Source organism: Cutaneotrichosporon oleaginosum (assembly GCF_008065305.1).
Source record: "Cutaneotrichosporon oleaginosum strain ATCC 20508 chromosome Unknown ATCC20508_contig06, whole genome shotgun sequence".
Lineage (NCBI taxonomy): Eukaryota > Fungi > Basidiomycota > Tremellomycetes > Trichosporonales > Trichosporonaceae > Cutaneotrichosporon > Cutaneotrichosporon oleaginosum.
The window spans coordinates 324659-342808 of record NW_027072175.1 but is presented as its reverse complement, the minus strand read 5'-3'; the positions used below and the strand labels follow the sequence as shown (position 1 = coordinate 342808).

The following is an 18150-nucleotide window of genomic DNA, read 5'->3' as shown; positions in this document are numbered from 1 at the left end:
AGTGTGGGTGCGGAAGGCACGGTGTGGGACAAGAGTGTGCATGCGTAGTACGACGAGGAGGGCTCATGACAGTGTAGGCGGGAGTGTAGGTGAGAGCGGGAGAGAGTGAGTAGACCAACCCAAGACGCGACTCCCAGCACGCACGGTTCGTAGTCCTCTGAGTCAACTGGAGCGGAAGTTGCGCGCTTATGTGCGCAGCGAACGCGCACGAGTTCGCCCGCCCGCATTGACGCAGCAGTGAAAGCAACACAACAATAGCGCACACAGATCGTGGAAAAGTCAGTGCACTCGCTTAAGCCCGATATGCATGCTCAGTCGCGTGGAATTTGGACGGATAATGCGCGCGGTCGAGTCGAGGGCTACTCGATTGTCGATCGCCGATCGACATGGACAGGATGCGTCTCTGGCGTCGCACGACACAGCTGAGAAAGGTCTGAGCAGACCAAGCGTGCCATGTATTGAATCTGCAGAGCGCACGCTGTCACGTCTGCACTATCCAACATCACCATAGTGGGCATCTCCGAGACCACGTGGCGCGGCCGGCTCTCTCGTCCGCAAGGCCCGGCCGAACCGGCTCCCGCCCGACCACGGCCACTGACCGACCGAAACTACAAAGTCTAGTGGCATGCCGCTTGTCACCGCCCATCTACTCACCGCTCAGCTCACCATGCTCTCGCGTTTCGCTCTCCGCCGCGCTGGCGCGCAGCGCCTTGCCCTCGTCCGCTCCAAGTACACTGGCGCGGGAAATGACATTCAGGTGAGGCGGTTTGGTGGGCAGGGGAGGGGGAGGGCATTTGAGATGAGGGGCGGAAGAGGGGAGAGAGTGGACGTCGAGCGATCAGCTGGAGGGAGCCTGCCGTCGAGATGTGCGGCGGAGTACCATTGGCCGCCGGGAGCGGAAGGGGATATCGGACCAGAGCGGGAGGATGGATGCCCGCCGACGTCGAGCGGAACGAAAAGCGACTAACCCCCAGGCATCCGCTGTCACTATCGAGCAGACTAAGAGCCCCAAGACGATGCCGCCTGCCAAGGACCTTAAGTTCGGGCACCAGTTCACCGACCACATGCTCACGATCCCCTGGAACGAGAAGAAGGGTTGGGGCACGCCCGAGATCAAGCCTTGTGAGTTTGCAGTCAGTTATGCCCTCGGGTGTCGCTTTTGGCATGGGAGGAGGAGGAGGCGGCAAGCTGCGAGCTGTGTTTTACATGAAGTGGCGCAGCGAGGTGATCAGCTCGGTCGCGCACGATCGTCGGGTGCGGAATGAGGGTTTGGTGGTGGTGGTCTGGCTCCGACCGGTTGAGACCCGGCGGTAGTTCCTGAGGCGACGTCAACCGGACATCGCAATTCCTGTCAGGCAGTGGTGTTGCACGCATGCCGCGCGTGCGCAAGAGCACGAACAATGGCCAGCGTGCGGCAGTCGCACCATACTCTGCGTGAAGCCCCGGGCCCCCGCTAATTGCCAGACCAGCCGCTCTGCCTCGACCCCTCCTCCACCGTCTTCCACTACGCTTTCACCCTCTTCGAGGGCACCAAGGCGTACATCGCCCCCGATGGGTCGGTCCGCCTCTTCCGCCCCGACAAAAACATGGAGCGCATGAACAACTCGGCTGCCCGCATCGCCCTCCCCACCTTTGACGGCGAGCAGCTCACCGAGCTCATTAAGAAGCTCGTCATGGTGGACAAGAAGTGGATCCCTACCGAGAAGGGCTACTCGCTTTACATCCGTGAGTGTTGCCACATGGCTGTGTGATCATAGCCAGTACCCGTGCCGAGCGGGTGCCGCTCCAACTGCGAGTGGCGCGGCGGTAAGCGTAAAGCGCTGCCAACATGCCAACTCGATACGCCTCTTGGCAGCGCCACGTATTTTGCCCTGCCTTGCTCACACCAGGCCCCACCCTCATCGGGACGCAGGAGGCTCTCGGCGTCGGCCCCTCCTCGGACGCCCTTCTCTTCGTCATCTGCTCCCCCGTCGGCCCCTACTACCCCAAGGGCTTCAAGCCCGTCCAGCTCTACGCGACGACCGAGTTCGTCCGCGCCGCCCCTGGCGGCACTGGCGCGTACAAGCTTGGTGCCAAGTGAGTCTCCATCCGTTGCCGACGGAAGTCTTGGACGTGTCACGCTCAAGAGTCCTGGATTCCGGGCGCGATTGCCCAGAGATCTGCAACGGCATTTCGCATTTCTTAAATCCGCTTTGTCATGTACTGACCCCTCCTCCCTCTATCTCGATCTTGCCCGACTCTCTGCCCGATTGCCCGACCTGCTCACGTCACAACATGCTTCTTCACCACTCCGCCTCCTCGCCACTCCAACGTTCCTCCTCATATGGCTTGCTATGCGCCCCCTCAACGATATATATTGCTCGTGCTCGCTATCCGCGACTTCTGCACGCACTCGCTTGATCCAACTCCCACCATCTCCTCTCTCGTGTACTTTTACCCTCCTATCTTTCCGCCAACAGCTACGCGCCGGGCGTCGTTCCCCAGAAGGCCGCTGCCCAGCACGGCTACTCGCAGAACCTCTGGCTCCTCGGTGACGAGCACGCCCTGACTGAGGTCGGCACCATGAACCTCTTCGTCGCGTTCAAGAAGCCCGACGGCAGTGAGTCCTACCCATCTGATTTCGACGATCCCACCTTTACTCACATCAGCCACCGAGGTCGTCACCCCGCCCCTCGAGGACATCGTCCTTCCCGGTGTGACTCGCGACTCGGCGATGCAGCTGATGCGGGACCACGCCTCGGGCAAGACGAAGGTGCCCGGCTGGCCCGAGAAGCTCGAGATCTCGGAGCGCAAGCTGATCATGGACGACCTCGTGCAGGCCGAGAAGAACGGCACCCTCGTCGAGGTGTTCGGCACCGGCACGGCCGCTGTTGTGTCCGCCGTCGACAAGATCGGCTACGCAGGGCGCGACATCGAGATCCCCTGCGGACCGGCAGGGCAGGGCATGGGCGACATCGCCAAGGGGCTGCTGGACCGCATGGAGGCGATCCAGACGGGTGTCATTGAGCACCCGTGGAGCGTGAGGGCGGAGTAGGCAGATAGAGTAGCTGATGTATTGGGTTAGTGTAGAGTGTGAAGGTGAGAGCCCCGGTCTGTCCATGTTGGCTTTCATCGAGCCGTTTCCAACCACAGCTGAGCTCATTACTAATGCAACTGCTCGTGTCCCCGGCGGGCGTATTGTTCTGCGACTGCGAATGCGGCCCCATTTTGCGGAGTTCAGAAATCGCCCACAAGCCTCTCCGCTGCGCCTTTGCGCATCTCTAGATGTCTGTGCGCGACTGCGACGCGCCATGCCTCGGCCCGCTCGGCAAGAAGGTACACAATTACATGCAAAGGTCACAAGGCCGTGTGTGGCACGCGGATCTCCGCCACATCGCCCACGGATCACCTTTCCACCGAGTTGTCAGCGCAGATATGCCGCGGGATCCAGTAGGCAGGAGAAACAGACGTGCAGGCTCAAGCAGATGTGGAGCGGGCATGCTGCTGATCTCATTGTATGAATATTGCCGTGGGCATCCAGTTCTGCAGCCTGGCCAAAAATGGCCCGAAAACGTGCCGCAACGCCGGCCCGCACCCGCGACGCGCATCGCCGATACGCATTACACCACTGAGGCACATCTTTCATTACGCTGCAGGAGCGTTCGACCCAGGAACAAGGTTGCGTCCCCTTGGAGCCGGCTGCAAAACCCCTGCTCGGATCAGAGGTCTTTCGGCAGAACCCCGGAAAAGCGGGCCCGCAGCGTAGTCCGCACGCAACGGCCCGGCATGTGGTCCGCCTGCCGGCCCGCCGGCGTACGGCACGAGTGTCATATAGTCAAGGTCGCCTAGTTCGCAGGCTTCATCTCTGCACTTACCATGCCAGTATCGACCGAGACTACTACGCACGCACACTCCGCGCCGACCGCTACCGCGACGCTCAAGTTGCGCGCCGAGGAGGCGTTCCCGGAGCTGAGCACAAAGGGGGTGAGTCTGGTTGTCAAGAGTGTGATGGGCGTGGAGAGCGGGCAGTGGGAAGTGGCGAGAATCTCCGCTCACTCCAGTACACCGTGGTCCCGGGTGTCATTGGGAGGGAGAAAGCGCAGCGCTACGTCGACGAGATGTACAAGTGGCTTGAGAGCTTGTGAGTGTTCCAAAGTCACAGGGCGTCGGGCCGGCGTGCCGGTCCCGGAGGCCCTTGCCCCTGCTTCACGCCGTGTTCTGAGGAGAACGCCGAAGTCCAGATGACAAAGTGGCGTCGGCTTGTCCAAGAGTGTGATTCCAACCGTGCTTGAATATTCCCAGCTGTAATATCTTAATCGCGTCGTGGGAATCGCGATCACGCTCGCCAGCCTCTGCCACACCTCCTCACGTCTCCGCCTCACCTCTAGATCATCACTGACAATCAGTGGCAAAGGCTTCAAGGGCGACGACCGCTCAACATGGCACATCTCCAACGTGCCAACGTTTGACAAGGGTGGACTATACCACCGCTACGCAGTCGCGCATGAGCAGTTTGCTTGGGACATTCGGACAGAGCCAGGGGTTGTCGACGCGTTCGCCAAGATCTGGGGCACGGAGGAGCTCATCGTCTCATACGACAGTGTGAACATCTCGCTGCCGTACGGCGCCGAGCTACCCGCTGCTGCTGGCAAGCCGTGGCCCCATTGCGACCAGTCTCCCACTCGCCGCTTCAAGCACTGCGTCCAGGGTATTGTCAACCTGTACCCCAACGGGCCGAAGGACGGTGGCCTCATGGTGCTGGAAGGTAGCACCGCCCTCTTCGAAGAGTACTTCCGCACACACGAGCACCTCATGCCTGCAGAAGGGTGGTCGACTGCCGACTGGTGGATGCACGAGGACGCGCACCTCGAGTGGTTCTACGAGCGGGGGTGCACGTGGAAGAAGGTCGAGGCGGGCCCCGGCGACCTCATCCTCTGGGACTCGCGGACGGTGCACTACGGCGACGCCGCGCACGGCACCGAGCCCCGCGTCGCCACGTACGTCTGCTACAAACCGATCAAGGATATCAGTCCGCAGAAGCTCAAGGAGAAGCAGGAGTGTTTTGCCAACTCGTGGGGCACGACCCATGACCCGCTCGGTAAGAATGTTTGTAATCCCGCACTCATGTTAGAATTCCGCATCACTTCGGCGCGCCACAAGGGTTGGAAAGTCGAGGAGGGGGAGCGGACGGAGCCGCGCCAACCGCCGGTGCTGAGCCACCGCGCAAAGCAGCTTGCAGGGCTCGTGCCCTACTAGGCAGAGGAGATGGCGGAGGCGATTGCTAAATATATGACAGTGGAAGCTATAGAGAAAGTTGTACATAATGAAAGCAAGTTGCAAGGATCGGTGGATAGAGTGGGTGGATGCCGTCGCTTTGCGGAGTGCGGAAGGCCTTAGCGTGGAGGCGGTGCCTTGCAGGGGGTGGGTGGCACATGGCACATGGCTGGCACAGCCGAGACATTGCGCATGATGGAATAACGGGGTGATTGCACCGCTTGCATCTTGGAGTGCGCAGCACACACCTACATCACTCTGTACGCCTGTAATCCTAATAAAGACTTTGTGATCCCCATCTTCATCGTTCTCTTTCTCCATTTGATCACTGTGAGCTCCCCCGAGGACACCAACGGTAGACGCCACCCAGCTTCTTCGACGCGACGTTGCCTCCACCTCCCCGCACCCCTTGATTTGAACGCGCCCCGTGCGCTCCCCTTGCCCCGCACGACGCACCCACAGGCTCACCCTCGGCACTCGGCACCTGCCATCTACACTCTCCTGCGCCGTTTCTCTTTCTCATCTCCCATTCTCATCTTATTCACTCCCCGCGCACTTCGGCGCGCGCTATTTGCACACTACACTCTCCTTCAACCGCGAGCCCTTTAGCAGCTGAGCTACCCCGCACGCCCCGCACCTCGCCGCCACCGCCACCCCACCTCCACCCGGCGTGATGAGCGCCAACGCGTACGATTACGCCCCTCACCCCGAGACGCATGACTACCACCACCGACACCCGTATGGGGTGCCATCCCCCGACCCGTCGTTTCTGGACGACAAGAGCGGCATGCCGCTGAGCCCACATTCACCGTCTGGCTCAACAGCTCCGCTGCGACCAGAGAGCGCGTACGGCGGCCGCGACCGCGACGAGCCCTCCTATCCCTCTTACGCACACTACGACGCGCCCACTGCACCAGCACGGCGCACGGCGTCTAGAACAGACGAGCTCAAGGAGGGCGAGTTGCCAGATGGCTGGACTAAAGAGGACGAGGAGGCCGAGAGAGAGTTTCTCAAGGCTGGCCTATTCAACTGGCGCGACCTGTACTCGTGGCGTTTCTGGCTGCGTCTCAAGTGGTGGTGTAAGTCCCCGAGCGAGATTGCACTGACATTAGACTGGTATGTGATCTTGATCGTATGCGCGGTCGTGGTTATCCTCATGACCGTGTACCACGATCAGATCGTCACCTGGCTCACCCCGGCCGCTGAATGGATGCGCGATCTCCCAGGTGGATGGACGATTCCCATCGCCATCATGTTTGTCATCTCCTTTCCCCCGCTGTTCGGACATGAGGTGAGTCGTAACCGCATGCTAAGTGTCTTGGCGCGTTCCGAGCGGTCCAAGCTCGCCGCGCGCTTCGAGCTGCGCAATCGGCGTCAGGAGATGAGTTTCGCTGACTTCAGATTGTTGCCATCATCTGTGGTATTGTATGGGGGCTGTGGATCGGCTTTGGCATCGTCGCCGCCGGCACGCTCGCAGGCGAGGTCGGCAATTACTACGCGTTCAAGTATTGCCTGCGCTCGCGCGCGGCAAAGTATGAGAACAAGAACATCACGTACCACTGCCTGTCCTACGTGATGCGCGAGGGCGGCTTCTGGATTGTGTTCATGGCGCGTCTGTCCGCCATCCCCGGGCACCTGACCACGGCTGTGTTCGCAACTTGCGGCATGAACTTCTGGATCTTCCTGATTGCGACCATCCTCACGCTGCCCAAGCAGCTCGTCACGGTCTACCTCGGTGTCCTCATCCTCAACAAAGACATGAGCACGAAGAGCAAGATTATCTCGTACACTGTTCTGGCAGTTGGCTTCCGTGAGTTGCTCTCATCCCTCTCCAGCCTGCTGACAGCAGTCGTGACCGTCTACGCCGCGTGGTACGTCTGGCACAAGATGCACAAGGTTCGCGTGCACGTGTGGCGCGTCCGGCGTATGCAGATGGCCAGCCGCGGCATCGCTCTCGGCGAGGTCGGCTACGCGCGTAATCCCGACGAGGCCGAGGCCTCCACGCCTATCCTCATGACGCACCCGCACCGCAGCTCGAGCACGCGCGGCGCGCTCGGCGTACCCCCCGGAACATTTGGCAGGGACGAGCGATCGTCCTACGTCAACCCCTACGATATCCGATACGACCGCGAGGGTGATATGAGCATCTACCATGTTGACGCGATGACCGAGCGCGTCAATCTCGAGGAGGATATTGCCGACAGGATGCGACGCGCGCGTTCTCCACCTCCCGCCGTGCCAGCTGTACCACAACAGTACCGGTCAGCCGCGTTCCCACAGCCAGCACCGTCTGGGCTCGCACGCCAGCAGTCGTCTGCTTCCTCCTACCCTCCCGGCGCAGCGCTGCAGGCCATCCCCTCCGCGTTCCCCGTCGCCGCACCCGCACCATCAAGGTATGAGCAGTACGGCGGGCGCGTGTAATTGTCATATTAGAGAATCGCTGTGATCTGCTGCGCGGGCGTGCCTGCGAAATGTACGTTGTACATTGATACATGGAAATAGAATATGTTTTGCCAGATTCGCACCGAGGTTTGACAGCCGACGAGACAAGGAAAGGTCGCGTGCGCACGAGGCACAGCCATACGATCCCCAGCTCGTGGGAGAGCGAGGAGTGCATTGATACAGTGAGGTTAAGTACAACATATAACGTCACGGGCGCTCGTTGTCCAGCAGTTTGAACATGTGCCATACGCCAGCGGCCGCGAGGAGCGTCAACAAGGCCTGCTGTCAGTTTAATGTGGGGATGCATCTCACCGCGAGCAAGAATGGCCAAACGAGCAGCGGGTCGTGCATAAGTGGAAGGAATGCCAGAATGAGGATTGCCGAGATGGCTTGCGTGAAGAGGAATAGGGACGTCACGATTGAGCGGAGACCGGCTGCACGCGGCTGTAAGTAGTGGCCTCGGACGTAGCTCACGGGGTGACATGGTGAATGCCAGTTCGAGGGCTGACACGCAGGCCAACGCCTCGCTCGCGCCCGTCAGCAGTGGTGTGGGGAGGAGTAGCCATGCGCTCTAGTGGTGGTCAATCAATGACCCACAAGAGTCAACCACACTCACTAATGGTGAGACTCCATCCTCACACGTTGTGGCGCTGTATCCGCATGGAGATGTCAAGTAAACCTGATCATCAGCAGCAACCAGCGTTCAACGACTGCCCAACGTACCGCATATTGAAGAAGTGCACACCACACCATCCCCGCCGCGGCGAGGATGAAACCAGCGACAATGCGACGCACTGGTCCATGGGGGATGTTGCGCCCGTCGAGAAAAGGATATACTAGCTTATTGAGCAGTGGGATGGCTAGCACGATCGCGATCGGGTTGCTGGGGTGAGCCGTTGAGCGACGTACTTACGCCTTCTCAAGAAAGTCGTTCGGCACGCCCTGATCTCAGCATCCCCTTCAACAGACAACCAGCTCACATTCGTGGTCATCGAGCCCGCCAAGCTCGTCATAATCGTGTTCAATCCTCCGTCTGCAATGTTGTATATCGCGAAGAAGAGAAATAGCTTGCACGCGAGTAGCGCCTGCTTCACATCCCCTCCCTTAGGCTCGACTGTGTGTCCATTCTCCTCGTCTTCACTCGCAAGCTCATACTCCTCCGCGCCGCTCTGCTCGCCTTTGACGGCGCGCCGAAGTATGTCATACGCGTCTAGCAGCGCGGCGGGTGACGGTGCAGGTTCCGGTGCGAGGTAAGGGTACACAAAATAGAGGAGTGGCGGCATGAGGAAGAAGATCACGCCCGGGATGAGGTAAGCCAGCCAGAACCCGACGTACTACGGTCAGCGTCAGATAATTAGCACAGACAGTACCTTCTCGGCGAAGGTTGAACCAACGGCCAGGAATGCGCCAACATTGATGGAGAGGTAGTATGCTGCCATGATCTTCTGAACGGTCGCTGTTATCAGCTCTTGCTAACTACTGTGAGTTCATCGTGGGGCTACGCACCTTCCCTTTCGACAATGACGCGCTCGCCGTCCACGGTAGCGACGTAGTCCTCGTGGACGTACTGCTGTCCCATGAGCGGCGCGATGTTCGCCTTGATCAGTCCTGTTGTCAGTCATTGGGCAGGCATAGAACTTACCCGTCGCCCCTCCGAGCAGGATGACGGAGACGATGAATGGAGGGAAGGCTGTTCCCGACGACAGGACGGAGGGAACAGCCGCTGCATTCAGCTCGTGACTCGACTGGAGACTCACCCCATATGCACAGCACATGCGCGGCGCCTGACACAGCGGTGCCCACAGCGATAGTCCTAAACTTGCCCCACCTCACGTCGGCGAGTGCGCCGCCAAACTGGCCTTAGATCTGCCTCCCTGCAACTCACCAATGGTGATGCGAACGCCATGACCGTGAAAAGAGCGCTGACGGTTGCGCTAGCGCGTAGGCCCATCCCAAGCGCCCCTGGCGGTGTATCGCTTCCCGGAGCAGGCGCACCCGTCCGACTCCCAGGCGGTAGAGGCCGCTGCACAAAGTTCGCGAAGACGCCAGACACTCCGTAATACGACGCGCGCTCTGCGAACTCAACCAGTGCAAGGAGGTGCGCGGTGAGCGGAACGGAGGCAGGGACACGGCGTAGCGCTGATTCGGCGGATGTAGGAGCACGGCGGATAGCATGGTCTGAAGTCAGAGGGATAAGGACAAAGCGGGGCGCTTGAGACGGGCATGACCCCGGCGCCCAACCTACCCTCCGCCTCCTCCACGAGGTCGTACGCGTTGCGCGTGGAAAGCGCTCGTCGTATTTCTGTGAGCATATGTCGTGCAGATCGCCAAGGCGTGCTCAAGCTGTCAACAGGGGGAGGCGGAAAGGGAGAATGGTGAAAGGCGACAAACAGCAACAGGAACACCAATTGTTTGGTTGACGACATCGTCGGACCTCCACTACGTCAACTCACGGCCAACCACGGCCTGTTTCCATGTCGCATCCCCCATTGCCCTCATCGCTTCAACAGATTCCCAGCGCACAAAGACCTGGAGGAGCGCACAACTGATCGAAGCTGTTTCCCCCGGTACCTACTGGCCAGCGGGGCTGCGAATACCACCGCGCCTGCTCCAGCTGTTGCAGTGATTACATTGTCTAGGTACCATCTACATCGCCCTACGACCGCCTCTAGAGCACCCGAGTGTCGCAAGGTGCGCATACGTTGCGCATACGTCTCAGCTCTAATCTTTCATCTCGGCATCCCCACCCGCACGCTCAGCAATCGCCTGGCGGAGCTGCTTCTGGAAATCGTCCTCCACGTCGTCGTCATCCCAGTTGTCCTCCCACAACTGCTCAGTCGGGTTGGCCGTTAACGTGTCCGCAACGGTCGTGGTGTCGGCTTTGGTTAGCGTCATCTAGGAGCGAGGCGGCCGACAAGCATTCGTCCTTCCTGGCCTACTTCGACCCCTCCCGCTGCATCATATGAACACTCGGGCTCCAGAGCGGTGACCACAAGATGGCCGAATCATGCGGATCCAGAGTGATAGGCAGCCAGTATAGCAGCAGCGTACTCTTACTCACTCGCAGCGGGGAACTCCTAAAAGTCAGCGCGAAGAAACCCTCCTCGGCTCACCTCGAACTCGTCGTCATCCTCCAGCGCGCCGAGCTGCGGAAGATTCTTCTTCTCTGGTGGCGCGGCAACGGCCTTGGTCTCCTCCTGCTTCTGGTCGCTCTTGTTCTCCGCCATTGTGAAGGTGTTGTAGTTGTGGACGATGAGAGATGACGAACAACGCGTAACCTCCGCTTGCGTGTAGTCAGTGGGGTCACGTGAGTTTCGTGCCTGGCGGCGAACCGGCCAATATCAAAAGTTGGGATCGGAACGTCCACCATCAGCGTCTCTCATCATTTCCACAAGTACCATGCTCCCACCACGACTTTGCGCGCTGGGCGCGCGAAGGAGCATGCGTTCTGTGTCCTTTGCATGGGTGAGAGTTCCCGTCGGCACCGCTGACCGCAGATGGCACCGCACATCATGCGATCCTACGCATCCTCCTCGGACGCGCCTGGAGAGGTCTGGGACGCGAAGGCTGGAGCCCAGCTCGCGGGCGCACTTAAGAGTGCGCCACGTAGGCAGAAGAGCAAAGGTGGCAGGATAAAGCGGCGCTGGTCTGATGTGGAACCCCGACGACCCAACGGCCGCGGCTTCACTCCGTCCCAGTCCACGGGTTCCTCGACCGAGAGTAATGCTGAGAGGAAGCACGAGTCCAACGACAACCAGCATTCCGGGTTTGGGTTACGACCGGCCGGAAGTGCTGTTGCGTCAAATGCCCAATCCAGTCGAGTTCGCTCACGGCACGAGATGTCCGAGGACAACGACAGCGAGCAGTCACTGGACACCGTTGCTTCCAGAGTTAAAAAGGCGAAGACCATTGCAGCGCAGCGTGCCAATTTTTTGAAGCTACACAGCAAGAGCATCACATTCTTGGAGAAATCACCCGACAAGCGACAGCAAGACACAGCCGCTTCTTATCGCAAATCGCTGACGTCTATGAGCCAACACCTGGAACTTATCATGGCGTCGCTCAAGGTGGATATGCCGGACGAAGAGTATGCCAAGCTTGCATTGGACCTCAGAGGGGAGAATGCCACGCGCCCTCTTCGTTTTTCAGCCCGGGCGGACGACACAACGAGCAAGGGTCACGTAGGCTGGCACGCGAAAGCTGGAGGAGGATGTGAGTGAATTCAAGCAGCAGTAGCTGACACTGAGTTGGCCACACCTTTGGCCCCCGACAGCCAAGCAAGGAAGCTCTCCGTCTTGACTCTGTTCGCAAATGGGCTTTGATGGCTCGGCGGCAAGCTCAAAGGGCTACAAAGCTGGCTGAGCTGGGCGGTGCACCATCTGAGGCTAAGGATGCTGCAGCACTGTTAGTGTCAACAGCAGCTTTGGCCGCAAAGGACTTCCAGGAGCTTCGCGAGCGGTTGAAGGACCGCCTTAGTCCGGCCGAGCTGCGTGACATCGAGATCACCGAAGAAGGGCGCGATGGCTCAAACTTCTCCGGCGAAGACGTCGACGGTAAAGCAACCAACTGGACCCGCTGACTGTGACAGAGGTGATCGCCATGGCCGAAGCGCGATACTTCAAGCGGGACGGCCGCTTCGAGCCCGAGATCGATGGCGACTTGAGTGCTGCAGACTTCCCAGTTCGACCCATCAAGGCTCAACGCGAAGGCAAGGTCGCGCGGCTGGCCAACAATCTCCAGCGGGTACTCTTCTCTCCGGGAGTACATTATGTTCGCGACCCACGGACAGGCGTATGGAACTTCCCGCAGGAGTTGACCCAGATCCCCACACCAGAGGAGTTCAACTTTGATACCCTCCCCGATTATATCACGGCAAGCAAAGATCCCGAGCTGGCTGGTCTAGCTCAGGCGGATGGCATCAAGTATACCGGATCGACGTCTACTCTCACTGGCGCGTTCAGCCAGGTTTGGTTAACGCTCAATGGTGGCCAGGGAGTCGATATCAGCAAGCTTACCCAGGAGTACGCAACACAGGGCACGGACTACACTGCTGGTGCTCAGCTGCCTGCTGCTATCGCTGTGTGGCCGCAACCCAACGGGCGATATGCGGTAGACTCGGACAAGCGATTCCAAACCGACGCCAATATCTTATCTGAGTACGGCAATATCCTCGAGAAGATCCTCACAACCGACGCGAGCGAGTGGTGGAAGTCGCTTAAAAAGGTGCCTGAAGGCTTCACTCCACCTGCAAAGCCGACAGCTCGCGAGGCATACGCTTACTCGCGCGGCGGGAAGACCTTGATGCGCTCCCAGCTCGATTGCCAAGATAATCGTTTGCCAGGCAGCGGGACGTTTGACATTAAGACGCGTGCAGCAATGCCCATTCGCCACGACCGCGCGAACTGGGAGGCGCACAAGGTGTACGATATTAGCGAGACGCTTGGACAATTTGCCACCTTCGAGCGCGAGACATTCGACCTCTCGCGCTCGGGTATGCTGAAGTATTGCTTCCAGGCGCGCATCGGTGACATGGATGGCATTTTCATCGCGTATCACAACACGGCCCGATGCTTCGGATTCGAGTATATGCCACGAACCGAGCTCGACACCCGGCTGTTCGGTGGGCCTGATATCGGTGATCAGGTATTCCAACTGTGCATCGGTTTCTTCGAACGAATTATGGACCTCGCAACAGATATGTTCCCCGATGAGGCGCTGAGCTTGCTCTGGTTCCAGGCTCGCCCACCGCTTAACCCATTCCAGAAGGCGCGGATGGGATCGCGCGAGGTTAACGAGCTGATTGTGGCTGTGCAGCCTTTCGAGTGGACCGGTGAGGGCCCAGTTCCGACACGCACAATCCGGATACAGATGCTCAACAATGTGGATGGCAAGGACGTCCCTCCCTCGCAGGGCATCCGCTTTTTTGCTACTACGAAGGAGGAGCGCGCTAAGCAAAAGTGTAGGTAATTCTGTCAGTGCAGCGGCTGATTCCAGGGACGGTGCGGTACCAGATCGCCATTACCCCGGACACCCCAGATGGTCATGAGAATGCTCGTGCGCTCCGTGCCCAAGCAGTAAGCCGTCTCACGGCCATGAACTCGATCACCGTACCAGAGGGCAAGACACCTGCCGACATGTACGGAACCGAGAAGGGCTCTCTGCCCGATGTGGAGAGCTTGGAAGAGCTGAAGGCACCCGACTTAGACACTTCCCCTCCCGAGGACGCAGCCCCCGCTTCACAGGCGTCAGACGATGTTGGCGCGGCTACCGCAAGCTCTGGCTACGACGAACTGTCGTACGCAAAGATCAAGTGGGTCGAGCCGAATGCTAGGGTGCGAAAACTGCGCACAGCATCTTATGAGACCGGGCGAGCATACGAGGAGCGCACCGCCAAGTGGAACTCCGAGGTGCAACAGATGAAGGCGACAGATCCGGAGCCCGAGATCAAGCCCGACCCGTACATTATCACGGAGCACGAATTTTTGCCCACCAAGTGGCGCGAGCGCAAAGTAGACAGTGAGGCGGGTGCAGTTCCAACACCGGTCGAGAACGAAGTGGAAGAGTTCGCGGAGGCCGCGAGCAGGCGCGATGAGGAGGATATCCAAGTTGACCTTGACGGTGCCGAAGCCGAGTGGCCGAAGAAGGTTCAGCGGGAGCTTCCGCCTCACCTTCATATCTGAGCGCCTCTCTGACAGAACAAAAGTGCTCAGAAGAGCCCGCAATCAGGTTGCGGTCGGAGCATGCAACGGAGGAGCACCCGAGTGAGTCCGGCCGTCAATTTAGTCCGTCGAGACAACGGTACTACCCCTGTTAGAACGACGCTTTACCGCAGCATATTATATTGTTGTATGCATTACACCTCACAGAATGTGTCTCGACGTGCTGTGTGTACATCGTACTCCCAACTGCGCAGAGCAGTGCTACAGAGAGAGTACAAAGTGGGGCAGCTATGACGTGCCTGTGCCTGCCATATCTGGCGGGCCGGTGGAGGTCAAGCAATTGAGGCCACGTGTTTGCGCCATCATGACGCTGATTGCTCCTCAATCGCCACCCTCTTCTAGCTCTGCGTTTCCCATCACCGCAACATCACACAACGCCATGTCCAAGTGGAATAACATTTTTGACAAGGTCAAGGTACAGGCTCAAGCCGCCGGTGCGCATGCGCAGCAGTTGATCAATGTGAGTCCGATCGCGAGGTTGTCGGAAGAGGACTCGTCGCGGTGTCCAGCGGCGATGGCGCGTTCGCGTCGACGCTGACAACAGGACGGGGCCCAGACGGCCCGCGGACAGGGCCAGGGTCCCAGCATTATGCAGCGCGCGCAGGCCGGTGGTAACAACTTCATGCAGGGCTTCACGCTGCCGGGCGAGTGCGACAAGGCTGCCAAGATTCTCAAGAGCTTCCTCGGTGCGTCTGAATCAAGGGTTGATGTGGATAGTATAACCCTCCGAACTGGGTCTCCGGAGCCAAGGGTGGATGGAAGAGGGCGGGGTGGTTACTGCAGGCGTTGCGGCTTTGACACATGCCCCCATCTCCTGTGCGAGAGGGTACACTGTCACGAGGATCCACATGTGCCGAACAACCGGCAAGCGGGGTGTCATGGCCGTCCAGTCTCGATGGCAGATGCTTTGCGGCGTGCACGCAATCTGCTTACACCGAAGTGCTGAGGGTGGCCGGATGACACTGTCCTACCTTCACTTACCTCGTGCTTCCGAGTGGACAGCCATGGCTGGACCGTATCTCCTTTTGGCGCCTTTTCGCATCCAGTGCTTACTCACTCTTAGCTGACCCATCGAACCCCGAGTCGGCGCTAAACTCTGTTCCGAAGGAGGTTCTTCTCAGATGCAAGGGTAAGTTTCAATATCAGCAGGAGGCTGCCTGCAGGTTCAGCTAACGTCCAGGCCTCGCCGTTTTCACAATCCTCAAGGCCGGCTTTGTCTTCAGTGGCAAAGCCGGTTCCGGTATCGTCATTGCCCGCCTCCCCGATGGCAGCTGGAGTGCGCCGAGCTGCATTGCCACCGCAGGTGAGTTCGTGAAGCGGCTTGCGTCCTCTTTCACGCGATCTTGTTTTGGCGCGCTGGTCCCGCGGTCGGTGGTGATCTCCTTGCCGAAAGCTGTGGCACCTCACTGTCATTCTCCTTGTCAAGGACTGCAGTACACCTGCTGTTACAACTACTGCCTGCTATGGCGCTGGGGCGCTTGCGCCATAAACAGGTCGAGCGAAAGACTGCCTCTCGTCCAACAACACTCACCAGTTTCATCCTCTCAGGTGCTAACGTTCAGGCGTCGGATGGGGTCTGCAGGTCGGTGCGGACCTGACTGAGGTCGTCATGGTTCTCAACTCGGAAGAGGCAGTCAAGGCCTTCTCTCGTGGCGGCAATGTCACCATCGGTGGTAGCGTCTCAGCGGCTGCGGGCCCAATCGGCACTGGTGGCCAGATCAACGCATCTCTGGTAAACCCGGCTCCCATTTTCAGCTACTCGCGTTCCAAGGGTAAGTGAGGTTTCTTGTTCGGGGTTTGAAACCGAGCTATCTTTCGGTGGGAGACGTCGTCCATTGATCGTTATCCGCTTGCAACCGGTAAATTGGAGGCCGGCAGTGGCTATCCGTTGAAGGTCGGAGCTGGGCTGGCAGCGTCTGGCGGCAAGACGCGCCAGAACATGTCCTCGCACGGTGGTCACGCATGTGGCTGCCGTGAGGGCGCATATGCTGGAAATGCAGTTCCCAGGGTGGTAGTGAGGCACGGTTGTGATGAGCAGCAGCCCCAGATCTCGCGCAATCACATACCGTCCCAAGGGTGCCGCGGAGGAGGGGCAGCTTGTAAGAACCTCCGCGCGGCAGAGGTGCCTCCTTTGCAACTCGGTGGTTTGGCCATGCCGTGCCTCCTTGCGCGCCTGGATGAACGATTGCATGGATGCGAGGGCTCCACCGAGGCCGAGTTCATGTTTTGATCCCCATATCTCGAATGGACGACAGGCTGCAGTGGGTATGCGCGGCCTGACCAGCACTTCCACCTGCTTGGGCTGCACACTTGGATGCAAGGCTCGCATTCCATGGTTTGTCACATTCCACGCGGAACAGCTTTGAGGCCCCTCCTTATTTCCCCCCATCCCGCTCATTCCGCTGCTTTCCGAATTCTGGCTCTTGTTCGGCATCCGTGCTGACGGTCTACAGGCTTGTTTGCCGGGCTCTCACTTGACGGCACGATCCTCGTCGAGAGGTACGATGCCAACCACAAGTTCTATGGCAGCAATGTGTCGACCACAGACATCCTGACGTAAGTGGAGTCGGCCCCAGCGGCCTGGCTATGATTTAGTCCTAACACTCGCAAGTGGCCGCGTTCCGGCTCCCGAGATTGCCTCGCCAATGTACGACGTAATTGAAGGTAAGGAGACCACGGCTGACAGACTTGTGACGGAAAGCGCGACAAGTGCTCAGGCACGATCAATCCGTCGCGGATCGCTGACTGGCAGCCGCCGAGGGCCTCGACGAGAGTGGCCTGCCGAGCGAAGGTTACGTCCCAAGTAGTCACCCCGCACCAGCAGCTGGTGCGCCGGGCACGGGCGTCGCCCCTGGTGCTTCCGCCGACAAGCCCGTCTTTGATGCGAGCGCCCACCATTAGCTAATCAAGACGAGGCGTACTTTCCTCGGCGTTTCTGTATAACACAAACAAGCAGAACTCGCGGATCTTGACATCCAACAGTATCGACAGAGAGTAGTGCTTTGTGTCGTCTGGATGTAAACCACCGGTGATAGTTTGTGCGCCTCTTGCAAGGAGCAATGCTGCACTCGAGTACAGCAGCAGGCAAGGGGAAGGGAATTGAGTAGATGTTTCAGCGCTCCCGCTTCTCGGTTTGGCTCGGTATGGCGTTGCGGCGTCAGGACGCGCAGGACGGGACCGGCACTCAGAGGTTGCGAAAGACCGGTGCCGAGACGGCGTTGATGTCACTTGGCGAGACAAGCGACGAGCCACACCACTGGAAGCGGGAGGGGAGGCGAGTCCGAGACATGGATGATCGCCGGTGGCCTGTGGGATGATCAGACGCTGATCACGAGATTGCCACGAGCTTGAGCAAGGGCCGGGAAGGAGTGGCGGCCTTGAGGTGGCGCCGTTCCGGGCGCCGTGTCAAGTGTGGCGCGTAGGCTTGAAAGCTCCGAGCTGGTCGGGATGGGACCTTGCTTGGATCGAACAATGGGCTGCGCAAGCCGGAGGGTCATGGAGGGCACGGAAAGGCATCAGAGGGCTGAAGAGAGCCCAATAACGGCATCCACTGGAGTGTGTACTACAGTCGCAATTCAGGGTTCTTTTGAGTTATCATTGTTAACTTCGGGTGTCTGTGCGCACTTTCCGCCCACACTGGCGATCACCATCACCCTGAGCAGCTCGCCACGTACCCTTGACCTGTCCAGTGCCCCAGGCCTCAAGTTGGCGCTTTCAAGGTGGATTTTGATGTACT

General features: G+C 59.3%; 8 protein-coding genes across 8 annotated transcripts; 6 read left to right on the top strand and 2 right to left on the bottom strand.

The window, feature by feature from the left end:
- Positions 1-926: 926 nt before the first annotated feature.
- On the top strand, positions 927-3034 carry COLE_06557 (uncharacterized protein; the record flags this gene model as incomplete). The annotated part of the gene is made up of 5 exons (XM_018420356.1): positions 927-1122; positions 1465-1725; positions 1890-2076; positions 2460-2599; positions 2649-3034. The coding sequence occupies 5 exons, from the start codon at positions 927-929 to the stop codon at positions 3032-3034; spliced, it is 1170 nt and encodes a 389-aa protein (XP_018279137.1).
- An 821-nt stretch (positions 3035-3855) lies between these two features.
- COLE_06556 (uncharacterized protein) lies at positions 3856-5235 on the top strand (the record flags this gene model as incomplete). The annotated part of the gene is made up of 3 exons (XM_018423087.2): positions 3856-3963; positions 4041-4120; positions 4386-5235. 3 exons carry the CDS (start codon positions 3856-3858, stop codon positions 5233-5235), a joined length of 1038 nt encoding a protein of 345 aa, XP_018279138.1.
- A 691-nt stretch (positions 5236-5926) lies between these two features.
- COLE_06555 (uncharacterized protein) lies at positions 5927-7674 on the top strand (the record flags this gene model as incomplete). The annotated part of the gene is made up of 4 exons (XM_018423088.2): positions 5927-6332; positions 6366-6544; positions 6655-7063; positions 7103-7674. 4 exons carry the CDS (start codon positions 5927-5929, stop codon positions 7672-7674), a joined length of 1566 nt encoding a protein of 521 aa, XP_018279139.1.
- Positions 7675-7902: 228 nt separating this feature from the next.
- On the bottom strand, positions 7903-10007 carry COLE_06554 (uncharacterized protein; the record flags this gene model as incomplete). Its single annotated transcript, XM_018423089.2, has 13 exons — positions 7903-7974; positions 8008-8129; positions 8170-8266; positions 8312-8374; positions 8419-8578; positions 8609-8637; positions 8676-9029; positions 9066-9151; positions 9202-9303; positions 9338-9418; positions 9453-9549; positions 9581-9873; positions 9941-10007. The coding sequence occupies 13 exons, from the start codon at positions 10005-10007 to the stop codon at positions 7903-7905; spliced, it is 1623 nt and encodes a 540-aa protein (XP_018279140.1).
- Positions 10008-10416: 409 nt separating this feature from the next.
- On the bottom strand, positions 10417-10922 carry COLE_06553 (uncharacterized protein; the record flags this gene model as incomplete). Its single annotated transcript, XM_018427437.2, has 3 exons — positions 10417-10574; positions 10757-10769; positions 10809-10922. The coding sequence occupies 3 exons, from the start codon at positions 10920-10922 to the stop codon at positions 10417-10419; spliced, it is 285 nt and encodes a 94-aa protein (XP_018279141.1).
- Positions 10923-12294: 1372 nt separating this feature from the next.
- On the top strand, positions 12295-14375 carry COLE_06552 (uncharacterized protein; the record flags this gene model as incomplete). The annotated part of the gene is made up of 2 exons (XM_018420358.1): positions 12295-13654; positions 13690-14375. The coding sequence occupies 2 exons, from the start codon at positions 12295-12297 to the stop codon at positions 14373-14375; spliced, it is 2046 nt and encodes a 681-aa protein (XP_018279142.1).
- A 418-nt stretch (positions 14376-14793) lies between these two features.
- Positions 14794-14952, top strand: COLE_06551 (uncharacterized protein; the record flags this gene model as incomplete). The annotated part of the gene is made up of 1 exon (XM_018423090.2): positions 14794-14952. One exon carries the CDS (start codon positions 14794-14796, stop codon positions 14950-14952), a length of 159 nt encoding a protein of 52 aa, XP_018279143.1.
- A 51-nt stretch (positions 14953-15003) lies between these two features.
- COLE_06550 (uncharacterized protein) lies at positions 15004-17315 on the top strand (the record flags this gene model as incomplete). Its single annotated transcript, XM_018420357.1, has 7 exons — positions 15004-15100; positions 15478-15543; positions 15595-15717; positions 15977-16186; positions 16868-16970; positions 17026-17078; positions 17167-17315. 7 exons carry the CDS (start codon positions 15004-15006, stop codon positions 17313-17315), a joined length of 801 nt encoding a protein of 266 aa, XP_018279144.1.
- Between the last annotated feature and the right edge of the window lie 835 nt (positions 17316-18150).